Source organism: Eucalyptus grandis, chromosome 2 (assembly GCF_016545825.1).
Source record: "Eucalyptus grandis isolate ANBG69807.140 chromosome 2, ASM1654582v1, whole genome shotgun sequence".
Classification (NCBI taxonomy): Eukaryota; Viridiplantae; Streptophyta; class Magnoliopsida; order Myrtales; family Myrtaceae; genus Eucalyptus; species Eucalyptus grandis.
In genome coordinates, this window is record NC_052613.1 from 52,702,867 (window position 1) to 52,717,367 (window position 14,501).

At 40.4% G+C, this 14,501-nt stretch overlaps 2 protein-coding genes across 2 annotated transcripts; both read left to right on the plus strand.

The window, feature by feature from the left end:
* Nucleotides 1-1,394: 1,394 nt before the first annotated feature.
* LOC104433639 (signal recognition particle subunit SRP72) lies at nt 1,395-5,697 on the plus strand. The gene is made up of 6 exons (XM_010046452.3): nt 1,395-1,695; nt 1,816-1,952; nt 2,683-3,035; nt 3,877-3,973; nt 4,088-4,369; nt 4,503-5,697. Exons 1-6 carry the CDS (start codon nt 1,554-1,556, stop codon nt 5,505-5,507), a joined length of 2,016 nt encoding a protein of 671 aa, XP_010044754.2. The 5' UTR covers nt 1,395-1,553; the 3' UTR covers nt 5,508-5,697.
* Nucleotides 5,698-8,588: 2,891 nt separating this feature from the next.
* LOC104433640 (trihelix transcription factor GT-1) lies at nt 8,589-14,468 on the plus strand. Its single transcript, XM_010046453.3, has 5 exons — nt 8,589-9,578; nt 11,907-11,945; nt 13,292-13,423; nt 13,664-13,885; nt 14,036-14,468. The coding sequence occupies exons 1-5, from the start codon at nt 8,945-8,947 to the stop codon at nt 14,236-14,238; spliced, it is 1,230 nt and encodes a 409-aa protein (XP_010044755.1). The 5' UTR covers nt 8,589-8,944; the 3' UTR covers nt 14,239-14,468.
* The last annotated feature ends 33 nt before the right edge of the window (nt 14,469-14,501 follow it).

Below are 14,501 nucleotides of genomic sequence, written 5' to 3' on the forward strand. Positions count from 1 at the left end.
ATTTTTTAGACAATTTTATTCCAAACATTATCTCTCTTAATGAATAAAATTTATCTTCTATAAGGGATTCACACTTTAAGGCTGTGTTTAATTCAATTTTTGGGTTGCTATGAGCTTTGGACTTCAGTATTTGCGAAGCAAAATTTTCACCAAAAGCCCTTGAGATCATGCTACTAAACACCAAAAATATCGAGAGAAAAAAAAGTTGGAAATACTTTCATGAAAGTAGGGTTGGAAAAATGGGTTATAAACTCATATTTCAATCCAAATTTATTGACGTAGATTATATTTGGGTCACCTTAAATTTAAAATGTAAGTGACGATGGGTTGCAAAGATAAGTCCCCAAAGTATATATATTTTAATGAATATATTACAAATCCACTTTCAACCAACGAATCAATACAATGAATTTAAGAAAATAGGTCTCGATCCTCTTCGATCTTCGCTCCTCTCTCTCTCGCTCCCGTTTGAATTTCACCGACCGTGACTCGCGAGCTTTCTCTCTCCCGTTTGATCCCATCTCCGGTGGCGCTCCAAAGAGCTGAACTCACTTGTACCATATTTTTCTATTTCAAGAAGTGTCAATGTCCCTAAAACTTGAAACTCGTTGAGCAGTCTTGTTTTCCTTTAACCTCCTGAAATGCTAAAAAAGAGGAACAAGTCCGATGGACTGAATGGAATAATGAATGCGATGTGACAATGTGTCCTGTTGTTCTCTAATCCAGCATTTATCCTCCTCAAGTTCCACAAGAGATATCATATTGCCTAAATCATGTATCCCCTTACCTGCCCAAATGGAAAAAGAGCAGCGTAGTGAGCAGAATGCGAGTGTCAAAATCATCCACAATTTCTTCAGTTTTATAATAATGTGAACATTTTGTTATAATTATTTATGTCTCCCATTGTGGGGAATCAACATTGAGCTCTATTCATGGTTTTGGTAAGGGTATTGCTCATCACTTAGGCAAGACTCACCACCTTTCGTCTTACTGCTGATTTCACATCTCGTTCATACCTCGATCTCATAGCTTATTTATTGATTTGGCGAGCCAATTCATAAAGTTGTTAATTCTTAAAAAATAATAATTTAAGCAAAAAAATTATTAAGAATGGAACCCATGCCGGTTCAGGTATGGATTGGGTTTGGGCCAGGCAAGGGTCGTAAAGTAATTGTTAGTCATTATTCAAATGCAACTGATGAGATTAAAATGCTTTCCCCATAAAAAAAAAAAAAAAAAAAAAAAAGCCGACGAAATTTACTGCTTCCATTCATCGTGGGAACTCGACGGGCCTCAAACCTTTAAAAGAAGAAATGGGCCCATGGGCTCAACCGGAACCGTCTGGGCCTCCGCCACCGCGCGTTTCGTTTCGTACCCGAACCAGAAGAAAAGCGGTCAGACCGAAGACGACGACGAACGACGGCGGCGGAGTAGATACCAAAACCTCTCAGAACAAAGCCTCTCGACAATCACTGCGGAGCTCGAATTCAGGCTCCTCGATCGTCTCTCGACCCGGCGAAAGGGACCGGCGTCCGTCGCATTCCGGCGATTCGATGGCCCCGAAACCCAAGAACAACCCGAAGCCCTCCCCGTCCCCGTCGCAGCCGCCGCCGCCCATCGAAGATCTGTTCGCGTCCCTCAACAAGCACATCCAGCGATCCGAGTACAAGCAAGCCGTCAAGGTCGCAGATCAAGGTCCCGATTCCTCCCTGGCCTCGTACCGTCGCGTTTCGATGGCTTCCGTGGTCCTTATCGACTTCCATTCGATGTTCGTCTCCTTCACAATTTTTTTTTTTTTTTTTTTTTTTGGGGCAGTGCTGGGGATCGCTCCTGGGGATGAAGACGCGATTAGATGCAAGGTGGTGGCCCTGATAAAGAGCGACAGCATCGAGAACGCTCTAACCACCATTCAATCGGCTAAGAACCTTCCGATCGACTTCAGCTTTTTCAAGGCGAGTGCTTAAATTATCGAAAGCTGTTGTGCTAGTGTTGCGGTTCGTTTCGCTTTCGCGCATGTTTAGTGTTCATTCACAAGGATATTGGAATTTCATCTGTTGCCATGCCGTCACGTTGATTGATTTTTTTGATTTCTCGTCGATGTGGACTGCCTGATGCTCTCTGAAATAGCATAATTGCGAATCGAGTGTTGCTGGAAACGAATTTCTCAGTCGCATCTCTGAGGCTCTAGTCGAAACATTTGACTCCAAGAGGGGATGAAATAACTCAGCTTGCAGATAAGCTAGGTGATTGCCATGGAAACCCATTACATGTTTATATCGAAGCATTATATCGAAGAAGTTATAGGATAGTGGAGTTTTGGTCCCTGAAAAATATTTACTTGTGAGCAACCAATAACACCTCCTCAATGTAAGAAGGTCATCAAGGCGCTCCCGACCTTTGCACTTATCAGTGGCAAAAGGAAAGAGAAAAAACCTTGCACTTGTTTGGATGAGGCGGTAGTTGCTCTTCTTGTACATATCTTTCTTACTCACCATAATTGGTGATTTGAAGAATATGAAAGAATTCTTGCTCCATCACATGTTTTGTTACCTTTTGACCCATATGTGTTTTAGTTTAATCTTCAGCTTACGAAATGCATAATCAAATTTTTGCATGTTGAGAAAGAAGAAAGTTCAGCTGTCTCTTTATTAATGTCCTTCTTCCTCTGTTGGCTCTAAATAGGCATACTGCTTATACAGACAAAACAAGCTAGATGAGGCTTTGGACTCTATCAAGAGCAAAGAAAGAAGTACTCCAACCATGCTCTTGGAGTCTCAGATTCTGTACCGCCAGGGCAAAGTGGATGCTTGTGCAGATATTTATCAAAAGCTACAGAAGTCTAACATGGAATCACTTGAGGTAAATGCTATTGCCAGTTTGGTTGTGGCCGGAAGAGCCTCAGAAGTGCAAGGAATATTGGATGCATTCAGGGTCAAAGCGACTAGCAGCTTTGAGTTGGCATACAACACTGCTTGTTCTTTAATTGATAGAGAAAAGCATTTGGATGCTGAACAACTCTTGTTATCGGCTCGTAGGTAATATACATTACTGATTCATTACACTTATGTTTATGGGTTTGTCACTTTATTGCTGCTGATAGTGCAATTCTATGGTTATGAATTCCTTTTTATTTTTTGGATGCATTCGCTAATGGTGCATCATCATTTGGTTGTACCTTTTGTCCAGACATAAAAACTCTTTTGACAGGAATTTTCTGTTTGATCTCTTAAAAGGTGCTTTACCTTTTATTTTCTGTTTGCCAAATTGATGAAGCAAGGTTTTTCTCTGGAATACATGCCTTGAGCACTGAGGACTTTGTTTTCACTGAGTGTCATCTTGCTAATGGGGAAAACATTTACCACGTGGCCTTGCACTTTCCCTTAAACCAACATGTAGTGATTTAATTGCAGTATTGCGATTGTTTTGTATGTTTTTGTTAAGTTCAAATTATTCAGAAGCAATGAACAAGACTCTAATTTTCAATTTACTTACTTTTCATTTATCTATACGTGCTTTTAAGTATGATTCACATGACCATGATCTGCTTTTGCACCATTTTGCCATATCAACTCTGTTGTTTACCTCTGGAAACTCTTTATGTGGTTCTCCCCATTTTTGCAATAGACTGGTGTTGTAAAGTAATGAACTGAGACAACTTCTTGTTTGACTTTGCCCAAAAAATGGAGGGTTTGCTTTGTAATGCATTTGTGTTGTTGGCATACAGGAGCATGCTTCTTTCACTCTTTCAACTTTTCTTTTGATTGAATTTCACATCTCATCCACGTTTTGTACTTCTTTCGGCTCTATGCCCTCTTTCTTCTGAAGTGATTAGGAAAATTAGAGTGCTGAATGCTGATGTATTTGAGATCTTGTCAGAATTGGTCAGGAAACTCTCCTGGAAGAAAATTTGGATGCTGATGAGGTGGAAATTGAATTATCTCCTATCGCTGTCCAGTTGGCTTATGTTCAGCAGGTATTTGAAAATTATTCGATGCTTCTGCCTTTGTGGATGAGGGTTCCAATCATTTCTTATAAATATCTCTTGGCTTGTAGTTTATGAGATGATACAACTTTTTATTTTTTTTAGATCTTTGGACGCAGACAAGAGGCCATTGAAGCTTACACTGGCATCATTACTCGGAATTTGTCAGATGAATCATCGCTTGCTGTGGCAGTGAACAACCTTGTTGCTCTGAAAGGGCCAAAAGAGGTCTCTGATGGCCTGAGGAAAATTGACCGCCTAAAGGATAAAGATGCCCAGAACTTCCAGCTTTCTCATACAGTGGAATTGAAACTTCTACGAAAGCAAAGGGAGGCAATATACACTAACCGGGTGCTCTTGCTCCTCCATGCAAATAAGATGGATCAGGTCGAACCCCACATTTCCTTTTGTGCTTCTATACCAACTGTGCATTGTTTATAATTGTATAGTTAATGGTCTAAGCATGCCATCAAGTATTCTTTTGCTTACATACTAACTTTGTTCTTTCTCAAATACTCAGGCTCGAGAGATTGTTGCTTGTCTACCTGACATGTTTCCCAACAGCGTGACACCGATATTGCTTCAAGCTGCTGTGCTGGTGAGAGAGAACAAGGCTGGCAAAGCTGAGGAAATACTAGGGCAATTTGCAGAGAAGTTCCCTGATAAGTCCAAGACTGTTCTTCTGGCGAGAGCACAGGTTGCTGCGGCAGCTGGCCACCCTCTTGTGGCAGCAGAATCGCTGAGCAAGATACCTGACATCCAGCACATGCCTGCCACTGTTGCGACCCTTGTTGCATTGAAAGAGCGTGCAGGTGACATTGATGGCGCAGCTGCCATTCTTAACTCGGCAATCCAATGGTGGTCAAATGCCATGACTGAGGACAACAAGCTCTCTTCTATAATGCCAGAGGCTGCTTCTTTCATGCTCAGGCACGGCAGGCAACAGGAAGCTGCACGTCTTTATGAGGAACTTGTGAAAAGCCATGGAAGTGTAGAGGCAATGGCTGGCCTCATAACCACAGTCGCCCGGGTAGATATTGGCAAAGCTGAAGCTTATGAAAAGAAGTTAAAACCATTGCCAGGGTTGAAGGGCATTAATGTGGAGAGTTTAGAGAAGACTTCTGGTGCGAAACAAGATGAAAGTTCTCTCCGTCGTGGACTTGCTGAAGCGCATGAGGAGAGTAAGAGCAAAGAGAAAACCAAGAAAAAGAGGAAGAGAAAGCCAAGATACCCCAAAGGTTTCGACCCAGCACATCCAGGTCCCCCACCAGATCCGGAAAGGTGGCTTCCTAAGAGGGAGAGATCGAGTTATAGGCCGAAGAGGAAGGATAAGAGAGCTGCTCAAGTAAGAGGCTCACAGGGGGCAGTAGCTAGAGAAAAACATGACGCGGGTGCCAGTGGTGCCAATTCCAGTGCTCCTAGTTCGACATTAAACCAAGCAAGCAGCTCCAAAGGGGCCTCGCAAAACTCAGCTGCGGAGAAACCCAAGCCTTCTAAATCATCCAGGAAGAAGTCAAGGAATTGATCGGCAGGTTCGCAAATTTTGTGGACAGCTACCCATCTAGTTATCGGTTCAGAATTTCTCTCTTCGTCAATTTGCGGATTTCAAATTTCTCGTATTTTATGCATTGTGTTCGATTGACTTCAAAAATCACCAGGACTTGCAGAGAGCCTTTCTTGAGGAGAATTTATACAAACGGCGACTTTGCTCGATACGTTCTTTCCTGTTGTTACTCAGTGAGTTCTTGGATATTCCAGTTGTCGGAATGTTTTTCGCGTGCGAAGCGCTGTTTTTATGTCGGATTCTTTGTGGGCGTCCATTGACTGCGTGCACGCTCCAACTTGCACCGAGGATCGAGTTATTAAAAATAGGGCCTAATTGCCTTAAAAAAGAATCAACTTAGGTCTGGTACCAATTCCGGCCCGAATGTTTTTGTCTCGTTGATTTTTTCTCATAAAAAAAAATCGACTTTAAATCGGGCATCTATTACGGCGAAATATAAGACATCGACATTAGGTGTGATCTCAATTTTGATTCAAATGAAGCACAAATTTTAGGTTGGGTCCTAATTTTGGTCGAGACTTACTTTAATTTAATAAAAAAGGCATCGACTTCAGGTGAGATTTCAATTTCGATGGGAAATTTTTTCAAAATGTCATAAATCTATTTAATCATAAATCTTTAATTTTTTCAATTCAGTTTAAAATATTTTCACTTTTTGGTAATTGAGTCAATCCATTCAATTTTGATCATAATTTATTAATGTGGATATCGATTATTCTACGAGATATGATTGGTATTGATGTTGACAAAAATTATTAAATTTTTAAATATCTTTCTAAATTTTTAACTTTTTTACCCTCTTCTTCCCCCTAGAGACTATGACCAACGAGGGTTGACCGGGTGAGGTTGGTGAGGTCGAACCACTAGTCGTCGGAGGCTGGGCAACTAGCCAAAATAATTAAAAATTTTAAAAAATATTCAAAACTATTAATAATTTTATTCACATCAATGTTAATCATGCCAAGACAGCAATTTTCAGTCAAAATTTGATTGACAATAAGTGAAAATGTTTAAGATTGAATTGACAAAATTAAAAGGTTTAGAACTAAATTAGTAAAAGTATAATAAATTTATGACTTTTTTGACAATTTTTCCTAATTTCAAACCTTTTTTTTTTGGTAATCTAGTGAAAAAGTGTTAACTTTTAGTAGGTGCCCATACCTAGTTCCCATCGAGTTTCCGACCGACAACGGCATCAAATATTCAATTTCTTGTGTACATCTCTTCTAATGGCATCATTATAAGAAAATAGAAGAGACCAAATTTTGGTATTGAATGGAAGTTCATATTTTTTTCACAGGATAAAAAAATTCGAGTTAAAATCTGGGCTGGATCTAAAATGGATCTTTATTATGAGGATAAAAAAAAATTCGCTGAAATCAAGATTCAAATTAAAATTGGTGAATTTTTATGACGAGAAAAAATTGTCTAGTCACATTTAGTACCCGACCTTAAAAATGGCGCTCTTTAAGTGAATTGAGCATGTCCGACCCCAAAAAAAAAGAGTAAATTGAGCATGAAAAACAATGTATCATCCATTTAGGGGGAATTTATCTCCTTGTTTTGCTTTATACTTGCATTAGCCAAAGAAGGAAACTGGTGATGTGGATTTAGGTCGGACGTAGATTTCCTTTCCAAATGCTATAGTAATATTACGCATTTTAGCATATTTTGCCAGCATGATTGGCTTAGGTTATCCTCAGCAGACCATTTTTTTTTTGCATAAATCTGTCTATTAAAGATCGGATGAATATCTTCTCCATCGATTTGATTGCTCTCACATGACATCGCATTATATTCACGGTTGTAATGTGAATTGGGTTTCGTCCTCATCCGACAATGAATCCTTCCAAGAAAAGTGTCCATTTTATGCTTGATACATAGACAATGAAACTTACTATTTCTTGCTGGAAGAATTGATGGAAAGTAAAGGAGCCATTTTCAAGCTCTTTTGAATGGGAGTAGACAAATCTATGGAGAAGAGATTCATCCGATCTTTAATAGACAGATTTATGCAAAAAAAAATGTTCTGCTGTTGAGGATAACCTAAGCCAATTCACGCCGGCAAAATATGCTAAAATGCGTAATATTACTATAGCATTTGGAAAGGAAATCTACGTCCGAGCTAAATCCACATCACCAGTTTCCTTCTTTTGCCTTTTTGAAGGACAAGCTTCGCCGGTTGAAGGTAGGACATGAAGGAATTCCACTTCTTACGATAAACCCTCGAAGGCAACAAAAAGGGCCATGTGAATTTGTAAGCGTTCAATTGTGCATTCAACTTGTTTCCACTGGCACGGAAAATGACCGATCGATTGTCCCATAAACATGTTATAAAAGACAAGGAATTTCGATCTAAGTTTTTGCATTTGAATGCAAGAATGATGTCAACAATAACGAAAATTAATCATAGGACTACAAAAGGATTCAACCAAATTCATCGCTCAACTTAGACCTCTTGAAAGTAAAATAAATGAAAATACCCAGACGTAAGATTGATTTAATGTTTTAATAATTTAATTTTTTCATAGCAATTCGGTATTCTCATTGACTTCACATACAAATTTTTTTTTTCTGACTATAGAAAGGGAAGTCAACATTGATTTTTTTTATAAATGAATAAATGGTCCATAAATTTTAGCCCACGTGTAATGTGTTCCCCAAAATTTTAATCTATTTAATGTTATTCGTAGATCTCAACTTAATACATAATGTCGTCTTTAAACTTTAAATTTACTTAATGCAGTCCATAAACTTTTGATATGTGTTCAAATTAGCTCATAAATTATAATAAAAATATTGAATATTTTCATATAATCAAATGATTAATTTAAACACGTAAAAAAAATCCGGGACTGCATTAAATGAATTGAAGTTCCAATGCCATATGTGTCATTTTTCTTTACCTTGTTTTGTCCCCTAGGACTAGGAGGATTTTTCCCGGGCTTGTTGAGATTGAGATGATCTTCCGCTGCTGCTAATCAAAGCACTCGCCGAGCTCTGAACGTTTTTCCCTCCCTCCTGTACTTCCCTAATCGCTGATTAACCGCCTCGCTAATCCGCGATTCGGTTTTTCACTATTCACAGTCTCCCTCGAAAGCTTACACTTCACGCACCTCTCTCTCTCTCTCTCCCCCTTTCAGGCCTCTGTACAAAGGCCAAAAAGAAGGAGAAGGAGAAGAAGGAGATGCGAATGAGCTGAGCTGCAGCCGAGCTGAGCTCTCTTCCACTTCACTCCTCGCCGGTTCTCCGGCGCCGCCCCGTTCGATCCCCGGCCGGCGATGGTCCCTCCGCCGCGGCTCCTCCCCCCCGCCGTCTGAGCCGCCGCCGCCGCCGCCGCCGCCGCCATTCTTTCCCCCCGGGAGAAGCCCTAAATCCTCCCTCTCCCGCCGGCCGCCATGTACCTGTCCGAGAAGCCTCGCCCGATCGATTTCTACAAGGAGGAGTCCGCCCCTCGCGACATGATCATCGAGGTCGTCTCCTCCAACGGCGACATCCCGCCCCACCACCCGCACCCGCACCCGCACCCGCACCCGCACCAGCACCAGCACCCGCACCCGCACCAGCACCCGCACCAGCACCAGGCGCCGCCCGCGCCGCCGCCGCCGCCGCCGCCCCAGCCGCACCACCAGATGATCCTTGGCGAGAGCAGCGGGGAGGACCTCGAGGTCAAGGCCCCGAAGAAGCGCGCCGAGACCTGGGTGCAGGACGAGACCCGGTGCCTCATCGCGCTCCGCCGCGAGATGGACTCGCTGTTCAATACCTCCAAGTCGAACAAGCACCTCTGGGAGCAGATCTCGTCCAAGATGAGAGAGAAAGGGTTCGATCGTTCCCCGACCATGTGCACGGACAAGTGGAGGAACCTGCTGAAGGAGTATAAGAAGGCCAAGTACCAGGATAGAGGGTCCGCGAAGATGTCGTATTACAAGGAGATTGAGGAGATTCTGAGGGAGAGGAGCAAGAATAATCAGTATAAGAGTCCGACGGCCTCGGCTTTGAAGGTCGATCCCTACATGCAGTTTTCTGACAAAGGCAAGTATTAATATACTGTTCTACATTTCGTTAACTAAGTCGAGTTGGGAGGATTTATTTGGGCGTACGTGCTGTGTTGATGGCGTTTGTGATCTAGAAGCTCCCGATAAAGCTCCCTAAGCTTGTTTTTCTCTCTTTCCTCTTCTGCGAGAGAGGAATTGCAAATCGGCAATAGCTGTGCTCTGTCAAGGCGTTTCTTGAGTGTGAAAAGATTTTCGGGAAGTGTTAACCTTCGAGTTGGAATTACAGGGCGTCAGCAGAAAGTTTGTAATCACGATAGAACTTCTGAAGAACATATATCTTCTTTTATAACAAGCTCATTAGTAGGTAGTTATTGAGGGTGTTTGTTGATGGTTCAGTACAGAAGACGAGTTCTCGCAGTCCTCAATGTGATTTTTGGGACTGCTGAGATAAGGAATTGTCCTTCATGCACAGCATTACTCAAGAAGTCGTTGAATATTTGTGGAATTGATTTGAAATGCGAACTTTCTTGTAACATTTGTTGTCCAGCTGGGGATGAGTGCTTGTTTGTGGGACCTAAATTGAAGAGTTGGTGAGTTTCTATTGAGGGGATGCATTCTTAAAATTCCAAGTGCACGTCTAATCACTCACTCCACTATGTTTGCTTCACTATTTCTTTCGTGGGCCCTGATGACATTGTGGTTTGGTATAATTGTACGCATGTGCGTGACACTTTGCTTGTTTTACTCACTACATTCTACCTTTACCAAGTGAACAATGTTCGGTTCACGATGTCCAGTCATCGGGCAGTAATTCTTATCATTGCAATTGCACGTCCAATCACTAACTCCACCATGTTTGCTTCACAATTTGATCTAATGGGCTATTCTTTGTATTTACAAGGGTAAACAAAACCTGATGACATTGTGGTTTGATATTTAATCTTTTGTTCTAGGAACTTGATAACACAATGAGGAAAATACTGTATTTTGTGAGATGAGTCTTTCTGTTCTGTTTGATTGGTGAGAATGAGACAATCGAAATATATTCAAGAAATAAGTAGTCTGAACCTAGATCACTGCATGTCTATACTTTGAAACTGGTCTAGTCAATTTGTGAGTGTAGATTTGTTGTACGTATAAGCAATCCATACCCTCATCACGCAAGGGTTATTTATTTATTAAAAAACAAATTCGATGAAACACAGTACCTTTTTTTTTTTTTTTTTTTGATCGGAAATGAAAGAAAATACTTTGAATTTTTATTTTTCTTAAGAACTAGTACTTTGGGAGACATGTCAATATATGAAAATACAAAGTGACTTACAGTCGTCAAAAAAGATGAAATGAAATTGTGAATAGTGCAGTGTACTTCTAGCATGTAGGAAAGAGGGACAGCAATTGGTGTCGTCAGTGTGAATAAAGGGCTTTTAATATGTTTTTCTCCAAAGCATGGCTATTCTAAAGTCATATTTAGCGGTCCATCTATTAATTTACCTCTTGTGTCGGATTGTGCTTGTTAATAAACATTAGAATTTATAACTTTTTGTTGCGGGTATGATTCGTATCTCTTTATCTACATGACCAAATGCATGATGAAAGAGATGGGGACCTCCTTGCCATTCCGCTGAATTTTGTGTCTGCTTACTGATCAAGGCCCACATTCCAGTTCTATTTGGATATTGCCTCGAGTAGATGCAGTGTTGGGAGAAACTTCAATCAATAGTTTACAGATGGAAAAAATCTTAGAAGAATTTATCCTTGGTGGCTGAAAATTTCTATTCATTTGATATCTGATTGTGGGCATGCAACTGGTTGATGTACCCGTGAAATTGGCTTGCTATCTATTTTGGCCCTTTACAATCTGAAACAAATTTACACATAACACAAATACCATTGAGTTTCTTAAGTTCACTTGTTCATAAAGAGCTCGAGGTATGTATGCACCATTTCTTTTTTATCTCTTTGTGTTCTGTTCGTGATTAATGTTCCCTTGCTTTAGAAAACCAGTAGAATCTCAGTTCAGTGTACAACCTTTTGGAGCTTTCATATAGAAGATAGGCTGCATTTCAATTTCTATGATTCTTGTGGGATTTGTGGACTCATGGTTCAGTCTCTTGTTTACCCTGCCCGTATCTTAATGATTACAATTTTTTTTAAAGAAATGAATTTCACTATTGCCCTTAGAACTGGAACTCAACTCCATTTGAGGCACCTTTCTTAACCTTGCTATCTTTTTCACATTTAATTGGACATGCTGCTACGGACTTTACCATTCATTTGTTCTATTGCCTTGGGATTACAGAGTACAGAGGGACTTCATTTGTACTTTCTGTGCATTTAATTTGAATTATACTTATGTATGCAGGCATTGAGGATGCTGGGATGACTTTCGGACCTGTAGAAGGTAAGAAAACTTGGTTTTCAACTTAGTACACAGATAAACACTTATGCTTCTGGTTTATCTGCTTTCCTATTCTGCATCATCCAGTGCAAAATTATTTTTTGCTTCGTGGCCAAGAGGGCTCTTGATTTGTAGATTCTCTGATTGTGCAGCTGAGCATGCACTCTTCATTAGTCATTCTCATGTCCTGTCACAAGGAGTTCCCTTCATTTTAATATAATGTGAAATTGGCCAATTCTGATTACAAGATGAACTGAAGAATCAGGCAACTCTTTCAACTGGTGATGGCAGACAATATAAAGTGTTGTCACTGTTTTGTTCAAATTTGTGTAGGCAGATGGTACCTTAAAAAAAGAATGAGATTTATCACCGTTAAACCTGATATATCAAATCAAAGAGCATAATAGTGCATTCCTATTTATCAAAATGCTAGCAGAAAACTGAAGAAGAAAACTTTGCTCTGGGTATCTCAGACAATACATTTGTGATTTCTAGAGCAGAGTGATGATACCTTAAAAAAAGAATGAGATTTATCACCATTAAACCTGATATATCAAATCAAAGAGCAAAATAGTGCATTCCTATTTATCAAAATGCTAGCAGAAAACTGAAGAAGAAAACTTTGCTCTGGGTATCTCAGACAAGACATTGGTAATTTCTAGAGTAGAGTGATGTCCTAATGTTATTATGTCCTCTCCTGCAAAAATTAGGACCTGTAGCGCAGGGAAGATTTTCTTAGATCAATGCTGTGTAGTGCCAAGTGTCTGAACCCATTAATGGGAAACCATAGGATATGATCGAAAATGTATTGGAACATCTACTGATAAAAAATCGTGCTTCTAAATTTTATCTGAATAGGCTTCACTTTATGAATTTTTGACATGAGGCTTGGATTCTATTCATAGACCATGAGTTGATGAGACACCCATCTGACCTTAGAAAATGTCATGTCTTTCCATGCTAAAGGGATGGAAACAATAGCCTCATGTGAGCACAGGAATACATAGAATTTTCAATATCTAGAACACTTCTATCTATCAACTAGTCTCGACTATTATTAGGTGTACAATGCACAAATTACAAAATGGACCTTGTGCATCTTCAGTTATCCCTAATAAAGCCCAAATGCATGCCCCCTTCTCTAGGTGACCTCATCATGTCCGCTTTCTTTGGCTTTTCAATCAATTTTTTGTAAAGCATTTTACCCAAAGTTAGCTAGAACTTCTGCTTGTGTGGATTTACCACTCTACTTTTTACTGTTCGACCTTCCAGTTCGAATTATGAATACTCATATTAATTTAGACAGATGTGTCCTATGTCATTTAAGTTTGTTGGTATGCACTGTGCAGCAAGTGGTAGGCCGACTCTCAACCTTGAAAGACGTTTGGATCATGATGGGCATCCTTTGGCCATAACTACAGCTGAAGCAGTCGCAGCTAATGGAGTTCCACCTTGGAATTGGAGGGAAACCCCTGGAAATGGTTTGTTTATCTACTGTAATGTGATAAAATGTTTGTTATCTACTTTGAGGACTTCTGCCCAAGCATATGAATGACTCGCCAATTTCAAATGCTACCTGCTGAAGATCTTTGCTTTGCACATCACATCTGTGCCTAACACCCAAAAGCCACCCCCAACACTCTTGAGTTGATAATGTTTCAGAGTTAGCAACATTTTATTGATGATACTGTGCTTCTTTCCCTTTCTCTGTGGTTCAACAGGTGAGAGTCAGTCATATGGTGGGAGGGTCATCTCAGTGAAGTGGGGTGACTATACCAGAAGGGTTGGTATTGATGGCACTGCCGATTCCATTAAAGAGGCGATCAAATCTGCTTTTAGATTGAGAACCAAACGAGCATTTTGGTTGGAGGATGAAGACCAGGTAATACGAAGTCTTGACAGAGATATGCCTTTGGGAAATTACAATCTCCAGCTTGATGAAGGTAATAGCAGCGCATGCTGGTTTTGGAATGGGCATAGCCGTACAAATCATGAAATTGTTTTGGCACGAGGCGCACCGCCATTTGTTTTAGTCACTAAATTACACTATACTGACTATATGGACTGCTTATGCATAGATCTATATATTTCAGGACTGGCCATAAAAGTTTGCCTATATGATGAGTCAGGGCATATTTCAGTTCATCCAGAAGATAAGATTTTCTACACGGAAGATGATTATCGTGATTTTCTTGCCCGAAGAGGGTGGACGTGTTTGAGGGAACTTGATGGGTACAGAAACATTGATAATATGGATGACCTACGGCCTGGTGGAATCTACCGCGGTGTGACATGAGGCCTGCGGGCTCTAATGTGAGGGGAACTTTGTAATTATGACCATGATGGAGCTGAACCGTGACGTTAAATTGTGTATAGCATCTTGGCACGAGATGTTATTCGATTAGCAGTGTGCTGAGGCATTTCAAAAATGTATATATCACTCCCTGGATTACCGAAATGCTGTTGACATAACTGCCTTTTTGGCCTGTAACAATGTTGTAATTACATTTGGCTTTCCTCTGAAAATCTCTTTGAGAATTCTTCCATTTTACCGGAGGC

What these genes read in the sequence shown, in the direction of transcription:
- LOC104433640 (XM_010046453.3), top strand. Translation starts at nt 8,945, where the DNA reads ATGTACCTGTCCGAGAAGCCTCGCCCGATCGATTTCTACAAGGAGGAG. An exon ending in GACTTTCGGACCTGTAGAAG is followed by an intron (nt 11,946 to 13,291) that starts GTAAGAAAACTT and finishes TGCACTGTGCAG; the next exon opens with CAAGTGGTAGGCCGACTCTC. An exon ending in GAGGGAAACCCCTGGAAATG is followed by an intron (nt 13,424 to 13,663) that starts GTTTGTTTATCT and finishes GTGGTTCAACAG; the next exon opens with GTGAGAGTCAGTCATATGGT.
- LOC104433639 (XM_010046452.3), top strand. Translation starts at nt 1,554, where the DNA reads ATGGCCCCGAAACCCAAGAACAACCCGAAGCCCTCCCCGTCCCCGTCG. An exon ending in CGTCAAGGTCGCAGATCAAG is followed by an intron (nt 1,696 to 1,815) that starts GTCCCGATTCCT and finishes TTTTTGGGGCAG; the next exon opens with TGCTGGGGATCGCTCCTGGG. An exon ending in AGTTGGCTTATGTTCAGCAG is followed by an intron (nt 3,974 to 4,087) that starts GTATTTGAAAAT and finishes TATTTTTTTTAG; the next exon opens with ATCTTTGGACGCAGACAAGA.